Below are 19,443 nucleotides of genomic sequence, written 5' to 3'. Positions count from 1 at the left end.
GGATACTTGAGTATTCCGTTTAAGTTCCAGACCTATTCTGTGGACGTCACACCTCCTATTTCCTTTATATCAGCTGGTGTAATTTGTCCGGCTGTCCTGTAGAGTTGTAAGTGAAGCAGGGAGAGCAGATGAAATCAGCATCAGCAGCTAGACCAATGTGCTTGAGCACACTCTCAGACACCCATGGCCTTCCAAGATTGCTGCGCCACAACACAAGTTACACTATTTGCATTTCAGAAAAGGGTAGACGAGCAGGGCCTTTCAGATCACTCTCTCCCATTCAATCATATTGTTCGGTCTGAGTAGTGAGCACTAAGCAGCGGGGCATGTTTAGTATTGAGCGGCGGTGGAAAGTACTCACCACGATGGGCAGGCCGATGTCTGGCCACAGCAGGTCGTCTGAAGGAGGCTTGGGGGAGTTCCACACTACTACCACCTTGTTGAGGTAGGGCAACCCGTTGAGCCTTTCCAGGGAGTTCATTAGCACCTCCTCCCTTTCGTAGGTCAGCATGACCACTGTGAACTGCTCCCGGGGCACGTTACCACCCAGCGCTGCCTGAAACTCCTTCCCCGAGCCCCCAGCACCGCCGGCAATGGGGCGGAAGCCTGTGCCCGAGCCCAGGTACTTGGCCTCCGAGGGCAGCACGGGGTCCAGCGGCGTGTGGGGGAACAGATGGAAAGGCCCCGGGGCACGGTTCCAGGTCTGGTAGGTGTTGGCTGACGTGTAGGTAAAGTTGCGGAGGAAGCGCGGCGAGGCGTAGGGTGGCTCCGTCTCCACGGGGCCCAGGTCCAGGTCACCGTTGTCGGCCAGGTTGGCGTCCGTGCCGGCCATCTTGCCTGCTTTGTGGGGGATCTCCTGGGCGGGCTCCTCGCGGATGGGTGCGGCAGGCACCTGGATGCTGGTCCGGACGCTGGCCAGGATGGTGCCCAGTACATTCTCCGAGGTGGAGAAGTAGGTCTCCCACAGGAAGCGGCCCTGTCGTCGCATGGCCAACAGGTCGTTGTCTGATAGGCTGCGCAGCAGGAAATGCAGCTCGGTGATGCGGGGCTTAGGCACCATGATGGCTGCCTCGCTCCAGCGGATCAGCTCATGGTAGGGCAGCCTGGCGTGGTCCCCAAGCACCACAGGGATGGCCCCCACCTCTAGGGCTTCAAACAGCCTCATGCTACTGCCTGCCGAGGCCACCAACTGACAGTCCCCGGGGGAGATAACCAGGGCGAAGGTGGAGGCCTTGAGGACCTCGAGCCGCTCCTCCCTCTCGCCACACAGAGCCCACTCGGTAGGCAGGCTGGGCCGTGGGGTCTTACAGGTGAACTCCACCAGTACCTGGTCCAGGTGGCTGTCCTGCACCGCCTTGAGCGTGCCGATGATGCGGTCGTCGTAGTCGGCTGGCGCATCTCCCTCCATCTCCTCCTCAAAGGACTGGTGCGGTCCCTCCTGCAGGCTACTTCGCAGCGACTCCACCTTCTCGCCCTGGAAGGTGAACAGGTACTTCCTCTTGACGGGCACCTGGGGTGGCACCTCCAGGAAGTTGGGCTCAGAGAGGGCGTGGACCAGCGGGGACACCACCAAGTCAAAGCCCTCGCGGTACTGCTGCTCCAGGAAGGTGGACTGGGCCACTGCTGCTCGGCCCGTGCTCACATTGTACAGGAAGTTCTGCGTCATGGACTTCCTGGAAAGATGGACCAGGAGGTGGTTGTGTCCATCGGACCTCCAGTAGGGCAGAGCCTTCAGCTGCTTCTCCAGCTCCAAGGGAGCCGGGAGGGGGGAGGAGGGAGTCTCCTGCAGCTCCCCAACCAGCACCACATACAGACAGGCGATGCTGGGGTTGTTCGTCACGTAGATACTGCTCTTTACCGAGGTGGCGAAGGCCTGCTTGACCAATGGGTCCAGGGACTCGCCCCAGGGGTAGGAGGCCGTGTCATACACGTACACAGGGAAGCCAGAGGTCAACGGGCAGCGGGCGTAGTCGAAGCAGGAGCGCAGGCGGCAGGCACGGGCAGACTTGGGCGGGGGCAGGCCCGGGTCGTCCTTGTCAGGTAATAACCTCACGGGAAGCGAGAGCTTGGGCTGGTTCTGGGCCATCAGCTCTTTGTATGAGTGCTCCGTCTGGCTGATGACATTCTTCAGCTGCAGCAGGTCCTGCTTGGCACTGTCGATGCTCCGCTTGCACGCCTCAATGCGCAGGTTGAGCCGGGAGATCTCCCCGTTCAGCTCCTGCCGCTTTGCCTCCAGCTGTAGCAGCTCCTCACTGACTGACTCACGGATGCGGCACAGGTCTTGCACGTGCTTGGCCTCACATAGTTCGCCGCCGGGCCGCGGGCCAAAGATGCGCTTGTCGGGGCCGCCCGCCTCGTCGATGGTGGTGAGGTAGTAGTGGGCGATGAGTGGGAAGAAAACCAGGATGAAGAAGAGCATGAAGCTGAGCCAGGTGAGGCGCACGCGCCGCAGCAGCCACGGCTGGCCACCGGGCCCCACCCCGCCACCGTTACGCTGCATCATGGGTTAGGGTCACTGGGCTTAGCTCAGCGCCGCGCCGGAGTCTCTACTAGTCTACAGGGATCAGCAGCCATGGTGCAACCTCGTCAACATGGTGAAACAGTGTGTCTGAAAACCATCAGAATTGTTAAATCAACTTGTTTTGTCCTCATAAAATGTAATCTGAGTGGATCTACTTGATCGTGGTTTTCCTTTTGGTATCAGATGTAGGGGGACTTCACCTTTGTCTTGCTGGTGTGCCATAGTTCAAACAAGTCCTTGCCATCGTTCCTCTTGTATGGTGTAGTTGTATTTCTGACCTACGTGAGTAAACTGTCGGGTGGAGAGGAGCCCCGTTTGGGAAACGCTGGGGAGGGAGAGCATGGCTGGTCACAGTCCTGCAGAGTGGCATCATGGGTCAGCTGCTACTGCCCTGGTTGTGCCCATTTTCTAGGTCCCGGTTGGGTCTTGTCAAAGAATGAAAGGCCTCCAAATTCTCCTCCAACGTTGAATAACAAGACCTGAAACTGATAGAGAGAAACTATGTTAAAATGATAATATGTAAGGTCACTTAGTTGGCATTCTAGTATATCAGATTAAAAAGAAAAAAAAATCCAGAAAAGTCCAGCCTTCACGTCATTGCCCAAATAAGTACCATACCAGAATTCTGATGATATCACTAGGATAAATAACATTCTTAACAATTAAATTGTGTGCGTGACGTGACATATGTTTTAAGTTAACACAAAAATGCATAATTTGAACATGCATTTGAACATAAATACAAACTAGCCAATGTGAAACTGTATTTCCCCAAATAATGCTTCTTTGATGGTTTAAACATGGTTGTGTTAACATGACGATGAGTGTAGTTTTTCCATCTCTCTCCACAAGCTTGAAACAGAGAGCAGTAACCTGACTGATAAGCAGCACTGTGCATACTGTATCAAAACTGCTGACACAAGGTAAGGTTCATAGTAACAGCATCTCATCCCTCTAGGCAACATCCTTATTAGGAACTAACGGTTTTCTCCTCCTTGCTGGCTTTCCCAGGCTAAATCACAAAGGAGACAGGTCTTCCTGTTGAACAGCTCATTTCTAAGAAGAGAGACTGCAGAATCACAATACCAACTAGGCTACTCTGTGTTGGAGGAAACAGTAACAACAAAGTTTTGGGTTTGCAATCAGCAGACCATTAGCAGATAAATCAAAGTGCTGATAGGAAAGACATACTGATTAAAATGGTACGGGCAGCCAGGGACAGGAGGAGACCAAAAAGGACATTTTGGACATTTGTTCTCAGACAAGAGTCCTAATGCATCAGATAAGAATGAAAAAAGACTATTCCCCAGCAGACCAAAGACAAAAAAGGCATGGAATACAAACTAATCAATGCTGGTTCACACCAGTCTTGGGGAAGGCGACAGAACACAAACAGGACTAGACTATCTAAAGGCCAGAGAGTACAGTATCCTCACTGCTCCATATTGGTAGATAAGGCTTGTTTGGCTGAAGGCCTATAAACTAGGCCTACACACTAAACCCAAAACATTATGTTCCCTGATAAGACTAACATTACAGAATGGAGTTCAGAATGAGATTTCACACGGACATATAATATCACAAAATACAAAGTGTGAACAAGTACGTGTTTACCTTGGCAACAGACAAGGTTCAGTTGCAGATGAGCCATAAACTCACAGTCCTGACAACTAGGCTGCACCATTCATTGGGCTACTGTGAGACCTAATCTGCAGAAGGGCCACTTTCACTGCTGTCCGATTATAACATGTTTGCCTGCTTGCTCGATTATAACACAGATTACTAAAAGCTTTGTGGCGATTTGGAGACTCAAGCATCCAGCATATGCATTTTTCTCCCCTAATGGAGCATCTTGCAATATGGCCACACAGGTCTGCTCTTATTTTCCACACTGTACTCTAGCTATCTGGGGCTAGCCTTGCTGCTATCAGGGGCTAGCCTTCTTAACACAGTGTGTGCCATTACAGCAGCAGTGGTCATCAGCACAGCTCCCAGCAGGTCAGCTCCAAAATGCTACTGTGTCACATGACGTCATCTCTGCCTGCTGGCCCTTGCACCTCCGAGGTGCCACTGGAAGACAGAGGTGCTGGCACTCGAACCCTCTAGGGGCCACTGGGAGACCGGAGAGAGTGCCTATCAGGAGCCTCCGATTAATTTCTGCGGGGCTGGGATGCAGATCGACAGTGTAATGGGAGGCAGATGCCGCAGCCTCTCGGGGTGCGCCACATCTAATCTGGGGCCATAAACACACAGATTAGAGCCCCAGCTCGTGTTAGGCCTTGGGTGAAACACAGTCTCATCTACAACGGCAGGACTTCGGTAATCCTCAGAGTACATAGTCTTTACTCTATACCACAGAGTTGAATCTGTAGAGCATGGATGTGGAACACACAAACACACACATCCACACCAGTGTTTCCTCTGGAAGGTTTTGTAGCAGTGGGGGGGAAAGGTCACGGAGTAGATAGACTTCTACAGTCCAGTGGGACTGAGAAGCTCAGTTCTGGTGACCTTTTAAAAGGACATTCTAACAAAAATAGGTTTAAATAAATGATGCTGACACCATCTAAAAAAGAAATCCACATTGAGAAATGAGCCCAATAACATATTGGTAAACTTTGCATGGCCCATATTATTAGGCATGTTATTAGCAATAAGAATTGCAGTGTTTTCCACAAGTGAATAGAAAACATAGCCAGCCAGGCGTCCCCGGGTCGGAGCTCTATTTTGGTGGCCTCTGGTACATTCTAACGCCTAGATTCCATCTGAAATACACAGCAAAATTATTGCATACTTGAATACGAGTTTACCTCTCAGATTGGAAATATTTGTTGTGGTATTGTGTAGGAAAGCCATGACTTTACAATTTTAATGACAGAAAATGTATGAATTCAGTATATTGTAAGTTGTTTTGGATATTGTCTAGGTCTAGGCCTACAGGGCCTTCAGAAAGTATTCATACTCCTTCACTTATTCCACATTTTTTGTGTTACAGCCTGAATTCAAAATGGACTAAATAGATGATGTTTTCCCCCTCACCCATCTACACACAAAACTCCATAATGACAAAGTGAAAACACATTTCGAAATTTTGGGAAATGTATAAAAAAAATACAATTGCAGAAATCTAATTTACATAAGTATTCATACCCGAGTCAATCCTTTGTAGAAGCACCTCTGGCAGCGATTACAGCTGTGAGTCTTTCTGGGTAAGTCTCTAAGAGCTTTCCACTCGTGGATTGTACAATATTTGCCCATTATTCTTAAAAATAATAATCTAAAAGCACCGTCAAGTTGATCATTACTAGACAGTGTTGCCCTAGAATTTCAAGTCGATTTAGGTCAAAACTGTAACTAGGCCACTCGGGAACATTCAATGTTGTCTTGGTATGCAACTCCAGTGTAGATTTGGCCTTGTGTTTTAGTTTATTGTTCTGCTGAAAGGTAAATTCGCCTCCCGGTGTCTGTTCCAAAGCAGACTACCAGGTTTTCCTCTAGGATGTTGCCTGTGCTTATTGCTGTATTCCATTTATTCTTATCCCCCCAAAAACTCCTTAGTCCTTGCCGATGACAAGCATACCTGTTACATGATGCAGCCAAAATGCTTGAAAATACTCAGTGATGTGTTGGACTTTGCCTCAAACGTAACGCTTTGTATTCAGGACAAAAAAATGCATTTCTTTGCCACATTAGTCATTTAAAAATCATGTTAAACACTATTATTGCACGCAGTGAGTCCATGCAACTTATGAGACTTTTTAAGCACATATTTACACCTGAACTTATTTAGGCGTGCCATAACAAAAGGGGATGAATACTTACATAAATCTGAAATGTCTTGAGTCAATGAGGGGCTATGCGTTCTATGGAAAATAATGAACGACGTGGAAGGTGTGTTCCACAACACGCTAGCGGAGAGGACCTGACCTTCCACGGAGTTTCATTATTTTCCAGACAAAGCATAGAGCCCCGAGTTGATTATCCCTTTTATACCATGGCTATAATTTAACACATTTGCTGCTAGAAATGTGTCCATTTGACGATATAATTGCGTTAAACATCCACTGAAGTAGCTTGCAATTTTACTAGATAGCTACAGTAGACGCCTTTGTAACCAAACCGACTTGCTGGTTTAGCTAACCAAATCATCAGTCCTAGCTTGCTTTCATGAAAATCAAATTCAGCAATGCCAACGATGTTTTCAATTATACTTTTGCATTCAAAAGCAGCTCAAAATATAGAACATGAAAAAATTAACTATAGCCATTGAATTCTACCGTGCTGATATACTGTGCATTATAATCAGAAATGAGTATTCAACAATGACATGGTATAACAATTTAATAGATTTTAAGTCAGGCTGTAACAAAATGAGAGAAAAGTAAAGGGGTGTGATTAACTGTACATGATCAGGACTAAGAGAACAACTAAGCCAACAAACCTGTTAACAATTAACCTTCTCTTGAGATGAAAGTCTTATTTACAGTTGAACTGCAAGATATGAATTTCCACAATGTATGTTTTTCAAATTATGTATTTTATTAAAACAGAACAATGTAAGGTTTCGTTTTTTCAGGTTTCCACGTTTCCCCGTTTTCACTCTGAAAATCAAAAGCCCACAGCAATGCTTAAACCGCATCAGGAGACCACTTTTGAGTTCTGGGAAAAATCTGGAGGAATTTTAGGTGTAGTTACTCTTTATTTCAAGTGCTCACCAAGCTGTGTTTTTGTAGTGCACGTGTGATGGTAAAGGTTGCAAAACAAATACCCACTGGATTGATTAAAATAATTAGGATATCATTCTGCCAGGGAAGCATAACTTGTTAACTTGTAGTTAACATTTAATTGAGAAGGTTTTTGGGAAAGCCTTTTCATCTACCAGAAGAGTGTTTTTATTAGCATCCTCCCTAATGGCCACACAAAGCGTTAGACGCCCGCACTGCGCGCACACACACACGGGCATTCACTTTGCCTCTTCAGAAAGTTTCATTTTTGACAGGTTTTGGCGAGAGTGAAACCGCTGGCTTCACCTCTTTCTCGCTGCTGCGTTTCTCTGTCACCGTTCGCTTGGTGACTGACCGGCGCCTATCCTATCAATAGATCACTAGAAGATGCATATCGTTCATTCTAGCTGGAGAGGGCTCGGCGGACTAGCGAACTGAAACTTTTAAATGGAAAGTAGCCTGGTTAATATGAAGTGGAAAATGTAACCGGCTCATTAGCCAACACCCGGTGCTAATGGAAAACACTAGCATTATCACCTTTAGCACCAACTGAAGCAGCATAAAGAAGAAACAAATGCTTGGTTAAAAACAACCCAATTTGGGTACTTTGGTAACCCAGCACTGGGTAAATATTGGACTGAACACACAATGGGTTATTTTGACCCAGTTGAGTTTAGAGGTCAACCGATTAATCGGAATGGCCGATTAATTAGGGCCGATTTCAGCTTTTCATAAGAATCGGAAATCGGTATTTTTGGACACCGATTTGGCCGATTATTGTTATTTATCTTTTTACATCTTTATTTAACTAGGCAAGTCAGTTAAGAACACATTCTTATTTTCAATGACGGCCTAGGAACGGTGGGTTAACTGCCTTGTTCAGGGGCAGAACGACAGATTTTTACCTTGTCAGCTCGGGGATTCAATCTTGCAACCTTACGGTTAACTAGTCCAATGCTCTAACCACCTGCTTTACATTGCACTCCACGAGGAGCATGCCTGTTACGCGAATGCAGTAAGAAGCCAAGGTAAGTTGCTAGCTAGCATTAAACTTATCTTATAAAAAACAAATCAATCAATCATAATCACTAGTTAACTACACATGGTTGATATTAGTAGTTTATCTAGCCTGTCCTGCATGGCATATAATTGCTTAGGTACACGTTGCTCCAAAGTGTACCTAACCATAAACATCAATGCCTTTCTTAAAATCAATACACAAGTATAAGTTTAAACCTGCATATTTAGTTAATATTGCCTGCTAACATGAATTTATTTTAACTAGGGAAAATGTGTCACTTCTCTTGCAACAGAGTCAGGGTATATGCAGCAGTTTGGGCCGCCTGGCTCGTTGCGAACTGTGTGAAGACTATTTCTTCCTAACAAAGACAGCCAACTTCGCCAAACGGGGGATGATTTAACAAAAGCGCATTTGCGAAAAAAGCACAATCGTTGCACGAATGTACCTAACCATAAACATCAATGCCTTTCTTAAAATCAATACAGAGAAGTATATATTTTTAAACCTGCATATTTAGCTAAAAGAAATCCAGGTTAGCAGGCAATATTAACCAGGTGAAATTGTGTCACTTCTCTTGCGTTCATTGCACGCAGAGTCAGGGTATATGCAACAGTTTGGGCCACCTGGCTCGTTGCGAACTAATTTGCCAGAATTTTACGTAATTATGACATAACATTGAAGGTTGTGCAATGTAACAGGAATATTTAGACTTATGGATGCCACCCGTTAAATAAAATAAGGAACGGTTCCGTATTTCACTGAAAGAATAAACGTGATAGGTCATTAATATGGTCGAATCCGGAAACTAAGGCTCGTATTTCTGTGTGTTATGTTATAATTAAGTCTATGATTTGATAGAGCAGTCTGACTGAGCGATGGTAGGCACCAGCAGGCTCGTAAGCAGTCATTCAAACAGCACTTTCGTGCCTTTTGCCAGCAGCTCTTCGCAATGCTTCAAGCATTGAGCTGTTTATGACTTCAAGCCTATCAACTCCCGAGATTAGGCTGGTGTAACCGATGTGAAATGGCTAGCTAGTTTGCGGGGTGCGCGCTAATAGCGTTTCAAACGTCACTTGCTCTGCATGGGTAACGCTGCTTCGAGGGTGGCTGTTGTCGATGTGTTCCTGGTTCGAGCCCAGGTAGGAGCGAGGAGAGGGATGGAAGCTATACTGTTACACTGGCAATACTAAAGTGCCTATAAGAACATCCAATAGTCAAAGGTATATGAAATACAAATCGTATAGAGAGAAATAGTCCTATAATAACTACAACCTAAAACTTCTTACCTGGGAATATTGAAGACTCATGTTAAAAGGAACCACCAGCTTTTATATGTTCTCATGTTCTGAGCAAGGAACTTAAACATTAGCTTTCTTACATGGCACATATTGCACTTTTACTTTCTTCTCCAACACTTTGTTTTTGCATTATTTAAACCAAATTGAACATTTTTCATTATTTATTTGAGGCTAAATTGATTTTATTGATGTATTATATTAAGTTAAAATAAGTGTTCATTCAGTATTGTTGTAATTGTCATTATTACAAATAAAAATACAAAAAAACAAAAAACAAATCGGCCGATTAATCGGTATCAGCCTTTCCCCGGCCCTCCAATAATCGGTATCGGCGCTGAAAAATCATAATCGGTCGACCTCTAGTTGAGTTACATGAATAACCCAACATGTTGGGTTATTGGGATTACCCAAACATGGGTTAATTTAACCAACAGTTTCTTACTTTCATGCTGGATTTTATCCCAACAATGAGATTTGCATATGCTTTTAGGGAACTCATAGGTCTGTATGCCTCATTGAAGCTACACAAATTTGAATGTTCAACCTTAAACTATACAAAAGAACAGGAATACATTTTACACAGGTGGAAAGCCAACACGTCCAGTCTTCTGATCTGACCTGCTGGGTCATATCGTAATAACTCAGCACCAAAACACATGAACAACCCACCCTGGCTCTTTTCAAAGAAAACCCATCACCTGCAACCCAGCAGTTGAGTCAACCAAACAACCCAGCATGTTTTAGTGTAGTGGCAATAAATAAAGAGACTGAAACATGGGGTTGCCTATCTGCATTTACTCAATTGAGCTCATCATTAGTTAGATCCAAAATGTGATATTTTAACTAGTTAACATCCATTTAATTAAATTGAAGTCCCAAAAAACCTGCACAAACACAGTTAATATAATCTAGGCCTATCTGTTCGGGTAACGTGATTAGTTACCACAGTTATTCATTGGATGGTTCTCCCATCGATCGGGTTCCCGCCCATAAATATCTGGGCATTTGGATTGACAATGTTAAAAAAAAGTACGGACGAGCTAGTTAAAAAGCAAAGATTTAAATAGATCTTGCCTCACTGTAAATAGCAGGAAGCAGATTGTACAGTCAACTTTCCTGCCAGTTCTTGACTATGGTGACACCATTTACCAGATTGCATGAGCCACTACTCTTAAACATTTGGATGCCGTCTACCATAGCGCCCTTCGCTTTATCACAGGTGACAGTTTTAATACTCACCACTCCATCCTGTATCAAAAAGGTTGTCTGGTCCTCATTTAACTACTGTAGGCAACTTAATTATTCCCTTTTTGTTTACAAAGCTCTACTACAAAAGCTTCCGACTAACCCAACTCCGCTGTTAGAATATAAAAACATGATACCAAACCCTTTCACAAAGACGGTTAACTCTTGAGGTTCCTCGGGTCTCCACCGAACTAGGTAAATCCACTTTTAGTTTTAAAGCATCTCATTGCTGGAACCATCAACAAAATACAGTGTACAAAACATTATGAACACCTGCTCTTTCCATGACAGACTGACCAGGTGAAAGATATGATCCATTATTGATGTCAATTGTTAAATCCATTTCAATCAATGTAGATGAAGTGGAGGAGACAGGTTAAAGAAGGATTTTTAAGCATTGAGAGAACTTAAACGCATGTATTACATGTATTGGGGTCCAGAACTGTAGATTAATTTAAAATACAATAGAAGAATCTTAAAATTAATTCTAAAACTCACAGGCAGCCAGTGCAGAGACCTTAAAACCAGTGTAATATGTGCTCTCCATCTGGTCTTGGTCAGTACACATGCTGCAGCATTCTGTATGTTTTGCAGTTGACCAATGGCTTTCATGGGTAGACCAGACAAGAGAGCATTACAGTTGTCAAGCCTGCTTGTAATAAAAGCATGGACGAGTATTTCTCCATCAGCCCGAGAAAGAAACGGTCACACCTTGGCAATGTACCTCAGGTAGTAAAAAGCTATTTTGGTCACATTTCTAATGTGTGATACAAAACTGAGTTCAGCATCTAAAATAACACCTAGGCTTTTTACCTGGTGTTTTATCTTTATTGCCCGTGAACTAAAATGTGCAGCCAGATTCTCAGCTCTGTGCTTTTGACTCCAACAATAAGTACCTCGGTCTTGTCTTGATTTAGCTGGACGAATGTGTGAGCCATTCAAGTATTTAAATTACTAATACAGTCTAATAATTCATCTGTGGCGCTAAAATCCTCTGGTGACACAGAAATGTGAAGTTGCGTATCGCCTGCGTAGCAGTGGAAATCAATGCTGTGCTTTCTGATGACGCTGCCTAGAGGTAACATGTACAGTTGAAGTAAGAAATTTACATAAACTTAGGTTGGAGTCATTAAAACTCGTTTTTCAACCACTCCACACATTTTTTGTTAAGCTGTTAGGGCTAGGGGGCAGTATTGACACGGTTACCACTCCTACCCAGTAACTAGAATATGCATATACTTATTACATATGGATAGAAAACACCCTAAAGTTTCTAAAACTGTTTGAATGGTGTCTGTGAGTATAACAGAACTCAAATGGCAGGTCAAAACCTGAGAGATTCCTTTACAGAAAGTGGCCTGTCTGACCATTTCTTGAACTTCTTTTCCATCTCTATCTTTTACTAAGGATCTCTGCTCTAACGTGACACTTCCCACGTCGTCCATAGGCGCTCAGAGCCCGGGAAAAAACAGAATGTCGTCATTCCAGCCCCAGGCTGAAACACATTATCGCCTTTCTCAAATGGCCGATCAAGGGACTCTGGCCTTATGCGCGTGACCCGACCGCCCCCGCCTTTGTGATTTTTTCCTCTGTTTGCCGAAAAGGAGATTCCCTGTCGGAATATTATCGCTTTTCTACGAGAAAAATGGCGTAAAAATTGATTTTAAACAGCGGTTGACATGCTTCGAAGTACGGTAATGGAATATTTAGAATTTTATTGTCACGAATTGCGCCATGCGCGCGACACTTCTTTACCATTTCGGATAGTGTCTGGAACGCACGAACAAAACGCCGCTATTCGGATATAACGATGGATTATTTTGGACCAAACCAACATTTGTTATTGAAGTAGACGTCCTGGGAGTGCATTCTGACGAAGACAACAAAAGGTAATCAAACTTTTATAATAGTAAATATGACTATGGTGAGTGCTAAACTTGCCGGGTGTCTAAATAGCGAGCCCGTGATGCCTGGGCTATGTACTTAGAATATTGCAAAATGTGCTTTCACCAAAAAGCTATTTTAAAATCGGACATATCGAGTGCATAGAGGTCTGTATCTATAATTCTTAAAATAATTATGCTTTTTGTGAACGTTTATCGTGAGTAATTTAGTAAAATGTTAGCGAATTCCCCGGAAGTTTGCGGGGGGTATGCTAGTTCTGAACGTCACATGCTAATGTAAAAAGCTGGTTTTTGATATAAATATGAACTTGATTGAACAAAACATGCATGTATTGTATAACATAATGTCCTAGGGTTGTCATCTGATGAAGATCATCAAAGGTGAGTGCTGCATTTAGCTGTCTTCTGGGTTTTGGTGACATTATATGCTGGCTTGAAAAATGGGTGTCTGATTATTTCTGGCTTGGTACTCTGCTGACATAATCTAATGTTTTGCTTTCGTTGTAAAGCCTTTTTGAAATCGGACAGTGTGGTTAGATTAACGAGAGTCTTGTCTTTAAATAGCTGTAAAATAGTCATATGTTTGAGAAATTGAAGTAATAGGATTTTTAAGATTTTGAAAAATCGCGCCACAGGCTGCAAGTGGCTGTTACGTAGGTGGGACGAATTCCCACCTAGCCCATAGAGGTTAACCTGTTGGGGCTAGGGGGCAGTATTTTCACGGCTGGATAAAAAAACGTACCCGATTTAATCTGGTTACTAATCCTACCCAGTAACTAGAATATGCATATACTTATTATATATGGATAGAAAACACCCTAAAGTTTCTAAAACTGTTTGAATGGTGTCTGTATAACAGAACTCATTTGGCAGGCAAAACCCTGAGACATTTTCTGACAGGAAGTGGATACCTGATGTTTTGAATTACCTTTAAGCCTATGCCATTGAAACACACAGGGGCTGATTAATGTTTTGGCACTTCCTATTGCTTCCACTAGATGTCACCAGCCTTTACAAAGTGTTTTGAGCCTTCTACTATGAGATCTGACCGAACAAGAGCCTTGGAACGGTGATGGCCGATTAGACTCTGGCGCGCGAGGTCATGTTGGGTACCCTCGTTCCAATACGTTTTAAAAGAGAATGCATTCGTCCACCTTGAATATTATTCATGTTCTGGTTAAAAAAGGCACTAATGATTTATGCTATACAACGTTTGACATGTTTGAACGAACGTAAATATATTTTTTCCCCTCGTTCATGAAGTGAAGTCCGGCGGGCTTAGATCATGTGCTAACAACACGGAGCTTTTTGGACATAAATGATGAGCTTTTTTGAACAAAACTACATTCTTTATGGACCTGGGATTCCTGGAAGTGACATCTGATGAAGAGAATCAAAGGTAATGGATTATTTACATAGTATTTTCGATTTTAGATCTCCCCAACATGACGTCTAGTCTGTATCGCAAAGCGTATTTTTCTGGGCGCAGTGCTTAGATTATTGCAAAGTGTGATTTCCCAGTAAGGTTATTTTTAAATCTGGCAAGTCGATTGCGTTCAAGAGATGTAAATCTATAATTCTTTAAATGACAATATAATATTTTACCAATGTTTTCTAATTTTAATTATTTAATTTGTGGTGCTGACTTGACTGCCGGTTATTGAAGGGAAACGATTTCCTGAACATCAACGCCATAGTAAAACGCTGTTTTTGGATATAAATATGAACTTGATAGAACAAAAAATGCATGCATTGTCTAACATAATGTCCTAGGAGTGTCATCTGATGGAGATTGTCAAAGGTTAGTGCATAATTTTAGCTGGTTTTATGGTTTTGGTGACGCCTGTCTTTGAATTGACAAAACATTACACACAGCTATTGTCAATGTACTCTCCTAACATAATCTAACTTTATGCTTTCGCCGTAAAACCTTTTTGAAATCGGACAACGTGGTTATATTAAGGAGATGTTTATCTTTCAAAGGGTGTAAGATAGTTGTATGTTTGAAAAATTTGAATTTTGACATTTATTTGGTTTCAAATTTGCCGCTCTTGAAATGCACCTGCTGTTGATAGGGTGCACCACGGGTGGCACGCTAGCGTCCCACATAGCCCCAAGAGGTTAACAAACTATAGTTTTGGCAAGTTGGTTAGGACATCTACTATGTGCATGACACATCATTTTTCAATTGTTTACAGACAGATTATTTCACATATAATTCACTGTATCACAATTCCAGTGGGTCAGAAGTTTACATACACTAAGTTGACTGTGCCTTTAAAGAGCTTGGAAAATTCCAGAAAATGATGTCATGGCTTTAGAAGCTTCTGATAGGCTAATTTACATAATTTGAGTCAATTGGAGGTGTACCTGTGGATGTATTTCAAGTCCTACCTTCAAACTCAGTGCCTCTTTGCTTGACATCATGGGAAAATGAAAAGAAATCAGCCAAGACCTAAGAAAAAAAATTGTAGACCTACACAAGTCTGGTTCATCCTTGGGGGCAATTTCCAAACGTCTGAAGGGACCACGTTCATCTGTACAAACAATAGTACGCAAGTATAAACACCATGGGACCACGCAGCCATCATACCGCTCAGGAAGGAGACGCGTTCTGTCTCCTAGAGATGAACGTACTTTGGTGGGAAAAGTGGAAATCAATCCCAGAACAACAGCAAAAAGACCTAGTGAAGATGCTGGAGGAAACAGGTACAAAAGTATCTATATCCACAGTAAAACAAGTCCTATATCGACATAACCTGAAATGCCGCTCAGCAAGGAAGAAGCCACTGCTCCAAAACCGCCATAAAATAGCAAGACTACGGTTTGCAGCTGCACATGGGGACAAAGATCATACTTTTTGGAGAAATGTCCTCTGGTCTGATGAAACAAAAATATAACTGTTTGGCCATAATGACCATCATTATGTTTGGAGGAAAAAGCTGAGGCTTGCAAGCCGAAGAACACCATCTCAACTGTGAAGCACGGGGGTGGCAGCATCATGTTGTGGGGGTGCTTTGCTGCAGGAGGGACTGGAGCATTTCACAAAATAGATGGTATCATGAGGAATGAAAAGTATGTGGATATATTGAAGCAACATCTCAAGACATCAGTCAGGAAGTTAAAGCTTGGTTGCAAATGGGTCTTCCAAATGGACAATGACCCCAAGCATACTTCCAAAGTTGTGGCAAAATGGCTTAAGGACAACAAAGTCAAGGTATTGGAGAGGCCATCACAAAGCCCTGACCTCAACCTATTGAAAATTTGTGGGCAGAACTGCAAAAGCGTGTGCGAGCAAGGAGGCCTACAAACCTGACTCAGTTACACCAGCTCTGTCAGGAGGAATGGGCCAAAATTCATCCAACTTATTATGGGAAGCTTGTGGAAGGCTACCTGAAACGTTTAACCCAAGTTAAACAATTTAAAAGGCAATTCTACCAAATACTAATTGAGTGTATGTAAACTTCTGACCCACTGGGAATGTGATTAAATAAATAAAAGCTGAAATAAACCATTCTCTCTAGTATTATTCTGACATTTCACATTCTTAAAATAAAGTGGTGATCCTAATTGACCTAAGACAGAGAATTTTTACTAGGATTAAATGTCAGGAATTGTGAAAAACTGAGTTAAAATGTATTTGGCTAAGGTGTATGTAAACTTCCGACTTCAACTGTACATTAGTGTGTCTAGTTTGAGAAACAGACGCCTCACAAGTCTTCAACTGGCAGCTTCATTAAATAGTACCTGCAAAACACTAATCTCAAGTGGTGACTAATCTCAAGTTGTGTGATGGTCTGGGTGTGCTTTAGTGGTGGGAGATGTGTAAAGGGTAAAAGGGATCTTGAAGAAGGAAGGCTATCACTTCATTTTGCATCGCCATGCCATACCCTGTGGACGGTGCTTAATTGGAGCCAATTTCCTCCAATTTCACAACAGGACAATGACCCAAAGCACGGCTCCAAACTATGCAGAACTATTTAGGGAAGAAGCAGTCAGCTGGTAGTCTGTCTATAATGGAGTGGCCAGCACAGTCACCGGATGTCAACCCTATTGAGCTGTTGTGGGAGCAGCTTAAACCGTATGGTATGTAATAAGTGCCTATCGAGCCAATCCAACTTGTGGGAGGTGCTTCAGGAAGCATGGGGTGAAATCTCTTCCAATTACCTCAACAAATTGACAACTAGAATGCCAAAGGTATGCAAGGCTGTAATTGCTGCAAATGGAGGATTCTTTGACAAAAGCAAAGTTTTAAGGACACAATTATTATTTCAATTAAAAATCATTATTTATAACCTTGTCAATGTCTTGACTATATTTCCTATTCATTTTGCAACTCATTTCATGTATGTTTTCATGGAAAACAAGGACATTTCTAAGTGACCCCAAACTTTTGAACGGTAGTGTATACAATACCAGTGAAAAGTTTGGACACACCTTCTCATTCAAGGGTTTTTAATTTTTACTATTTTCTACATTGTAGAATAATAGTTAAGACATCAAAACTATGAAATTACACATATGGAATCACGTAGTAACCAAAAAAGTGTTAAACAAATAAAAATATATTTGATATATTTGAGATTCTTCAAAGTAGCCACCCTTTGCCTTGATGACAGCTTTGCACACTTGGCATTCTCTCAACCAGCTTTATGGGGAATTCACCTGGAATGCATTTCAATTAACAGGTGTGCCTTGTTAAGTTAATTTGTGGAATTTATTTCCTTCTTAATGCGTTTGATCCAATCAGTTGTGTTGTGACAAGGTAGGGTTGGTAAACAGAAGATGCCCTATTAGGTAAAAGACCAAGTCCATATTATGGCAAGAACAGCTCAAATAAGCAAAGAGAAACGACAGTCAATCATTACTTTAAGACATGAAGGTCAGTCAATTCGGAAAATAGGGCCGGGCAATGAAGTTATAGCTACTGTAAACCTTTACAGACATAGAACACCGCTACATGTTGATCGTGGCAATTGATAACTTTTCAGACTAAAAAAGGCAGCATGTACCTTTTCCAACAGTAGAATTCTGCTCCGGCATAAAATATTCGGTATTTTTTTCCCCTGACAACAATAAACGTTGCTGATTGATGTGCTGCAGTGTTGTTTTTTATGCTGTTTTTTTATGCTGTGTTAGGTAGATGTGTTTATTTATACTAAATGTCTTGGTAAGTCACGGTATTTAACTAACTTTAAAGTACTTTTTTAGGAAAGAGTGGTCTGCGCGCAGGCAGCAGGCTGCATGCGTCAGCTCACGATTATTTGATTGACAGTTCTGGTTGCCTAGTGATGGATTTTAGTCCCGGTTCAGACGAGGCATTCTTTTACAGGTAAGTAAAATGTCTGTTCATATCACCAGCGAAGGTTTCATGTCGGCATAAAAAAACGTAGTGTAGCCTACCCTAACAGACATTCCATAGCCAAGGCACTTTTAAGGAGCCACATTCCATTGTCTGAAAAGCGTAAATCGATCCAGGCTACCGGAAGCCTACTGCAATTTCATATGAGGCAAAAATGAAGAGCAGGCTAACCCGTGCCTGCAAGACTGGCCCGAAGACATCAGTGCCACGAATAGGCTAGGGTTTCCTTAACTCAGTCCTCGGGACCCCAAGGTTTGCACATTTTGGTTTTTGCCCAAGCACTACAACACAGCTGATTCAAAAAATATGCTAATCATCAAGCTTTGATCATTTGAACCAGCTGTGGCGTTAGGGCAAAAAACTAAAAGGTGCACCCCTTGGGGTCCCGAGAACCAAGTTCGGGAAATGCTGCTAGATAGTCTACACGCAACAGACCGGAGACTGTGGAAGAAGGCAGAAGGGTACTCATACATTTTGGTAATCTGAATGTCGCAATGTCTTGTCTTGCATATTCACCAAGTAGCCTAAAGTTTGCCTCTTCCTCTCTGGTTTTACTTGAATTACACAACTTCCCAGGCCTTTAGAGCCTATCGGCTATAACATGGTAAATCATATTTTTTGGTGATAACTGAACTGTGATTTTAATTAAGTGGAGAAAAAAATAATCTGTTAGGGATTTTTCTTAACGTTAAGGATCTCAACTTTGTTTAAACGTTTTAATGTTTAAACCTTCACACCCCTAGTCTCAATGCTAACTCCCCGCTTAAATAAAGGTTAAAAGATACACTATATATACAAAAAGTGAACACCCCTTCAAATTAGTGCATTTGGCTATTTCAGCCACACCCGTTGCGGACAGGTGTATAAAATTGAGCACACAGCAATGCAAGCTCCATAGACAAATATTGGCAGTAGAATTACCTTACTGAAGAGCTCATACTTTTAACGTGTCACCGTCATGGGATGCCACCTTTCCAACAAGTTAGTTAAATTTCTGCCCTGGGCAACTGTAAGTGCTGTTATTGTGAAGTGGAAACGTATTGGAGCAACAATGGCTCAGCCGCAAAGTGGTAGGCCACACAAGCTCACAGAACGGGATCGGTCTGTCCTTGGTTGCAACACTCACTACCAAGTTCCAAACTGCAACTGGAAGTAACATCAACACATGAACTGTTCATCGGGAGCCTCATGAAATGGGTTTCCATGGCTGAGCAGCCGCACACAAATGTAAGATCCCCATGCGCAATGACAAGCGTTGGCTGGAGTGGTGTAAAACTCGCCACCATGGGACTCTGGAGCAGTGGAAACGCGTTCTCTGGAATGATGATTCATGCTTCCCCATCTGGCAGTCAGGCGGACGAATCTGGG

The 19,443-nt window shown here is 43.0% G+C and overlaps 1 protein-coding gene across 1 annotated transcript in view; it reads right to left on the bottom strand.

The window, feature by feature from the left end:
* The window catches only part of LOC106571659 (exostosin-like 3), a 46,807-nt gene that overhangs the window by 11,415 nt on the left and 15,949 nt on the right, over positions 1 to 19,443 (bottom strand). Inside the window, exon 2 of the mRNA XM_014144974.3 lies at positions 362 to 3,006. Coding sequence (XP_014000449.1) covers positions 362 to 2,503 — 2,142 coding nt within the window. The 5' untranslated portion in view covers positions 2,504 to 3,006. The remainder of the gene's footprint in view (positions 1 to 361; positions 3,007 to 19,443) is intronic.

Source organism: Salmo salar, chromosome 15, assembly GCF_965601325.2.
Source record: "Salmo salar chromosome 15, fSalSal1, whole genome shotgun sequence".
NCBI classification, from domain to species: domain Eukaryota; kingdom Metazoa; phylum Chordata; class Actinopteri; order Salmoniformes; family Salmonidae; genus Salmo; species Salmo salar.
This window is presented reverse-complemented; position numbering and strand designations above follow the sequence as displayed.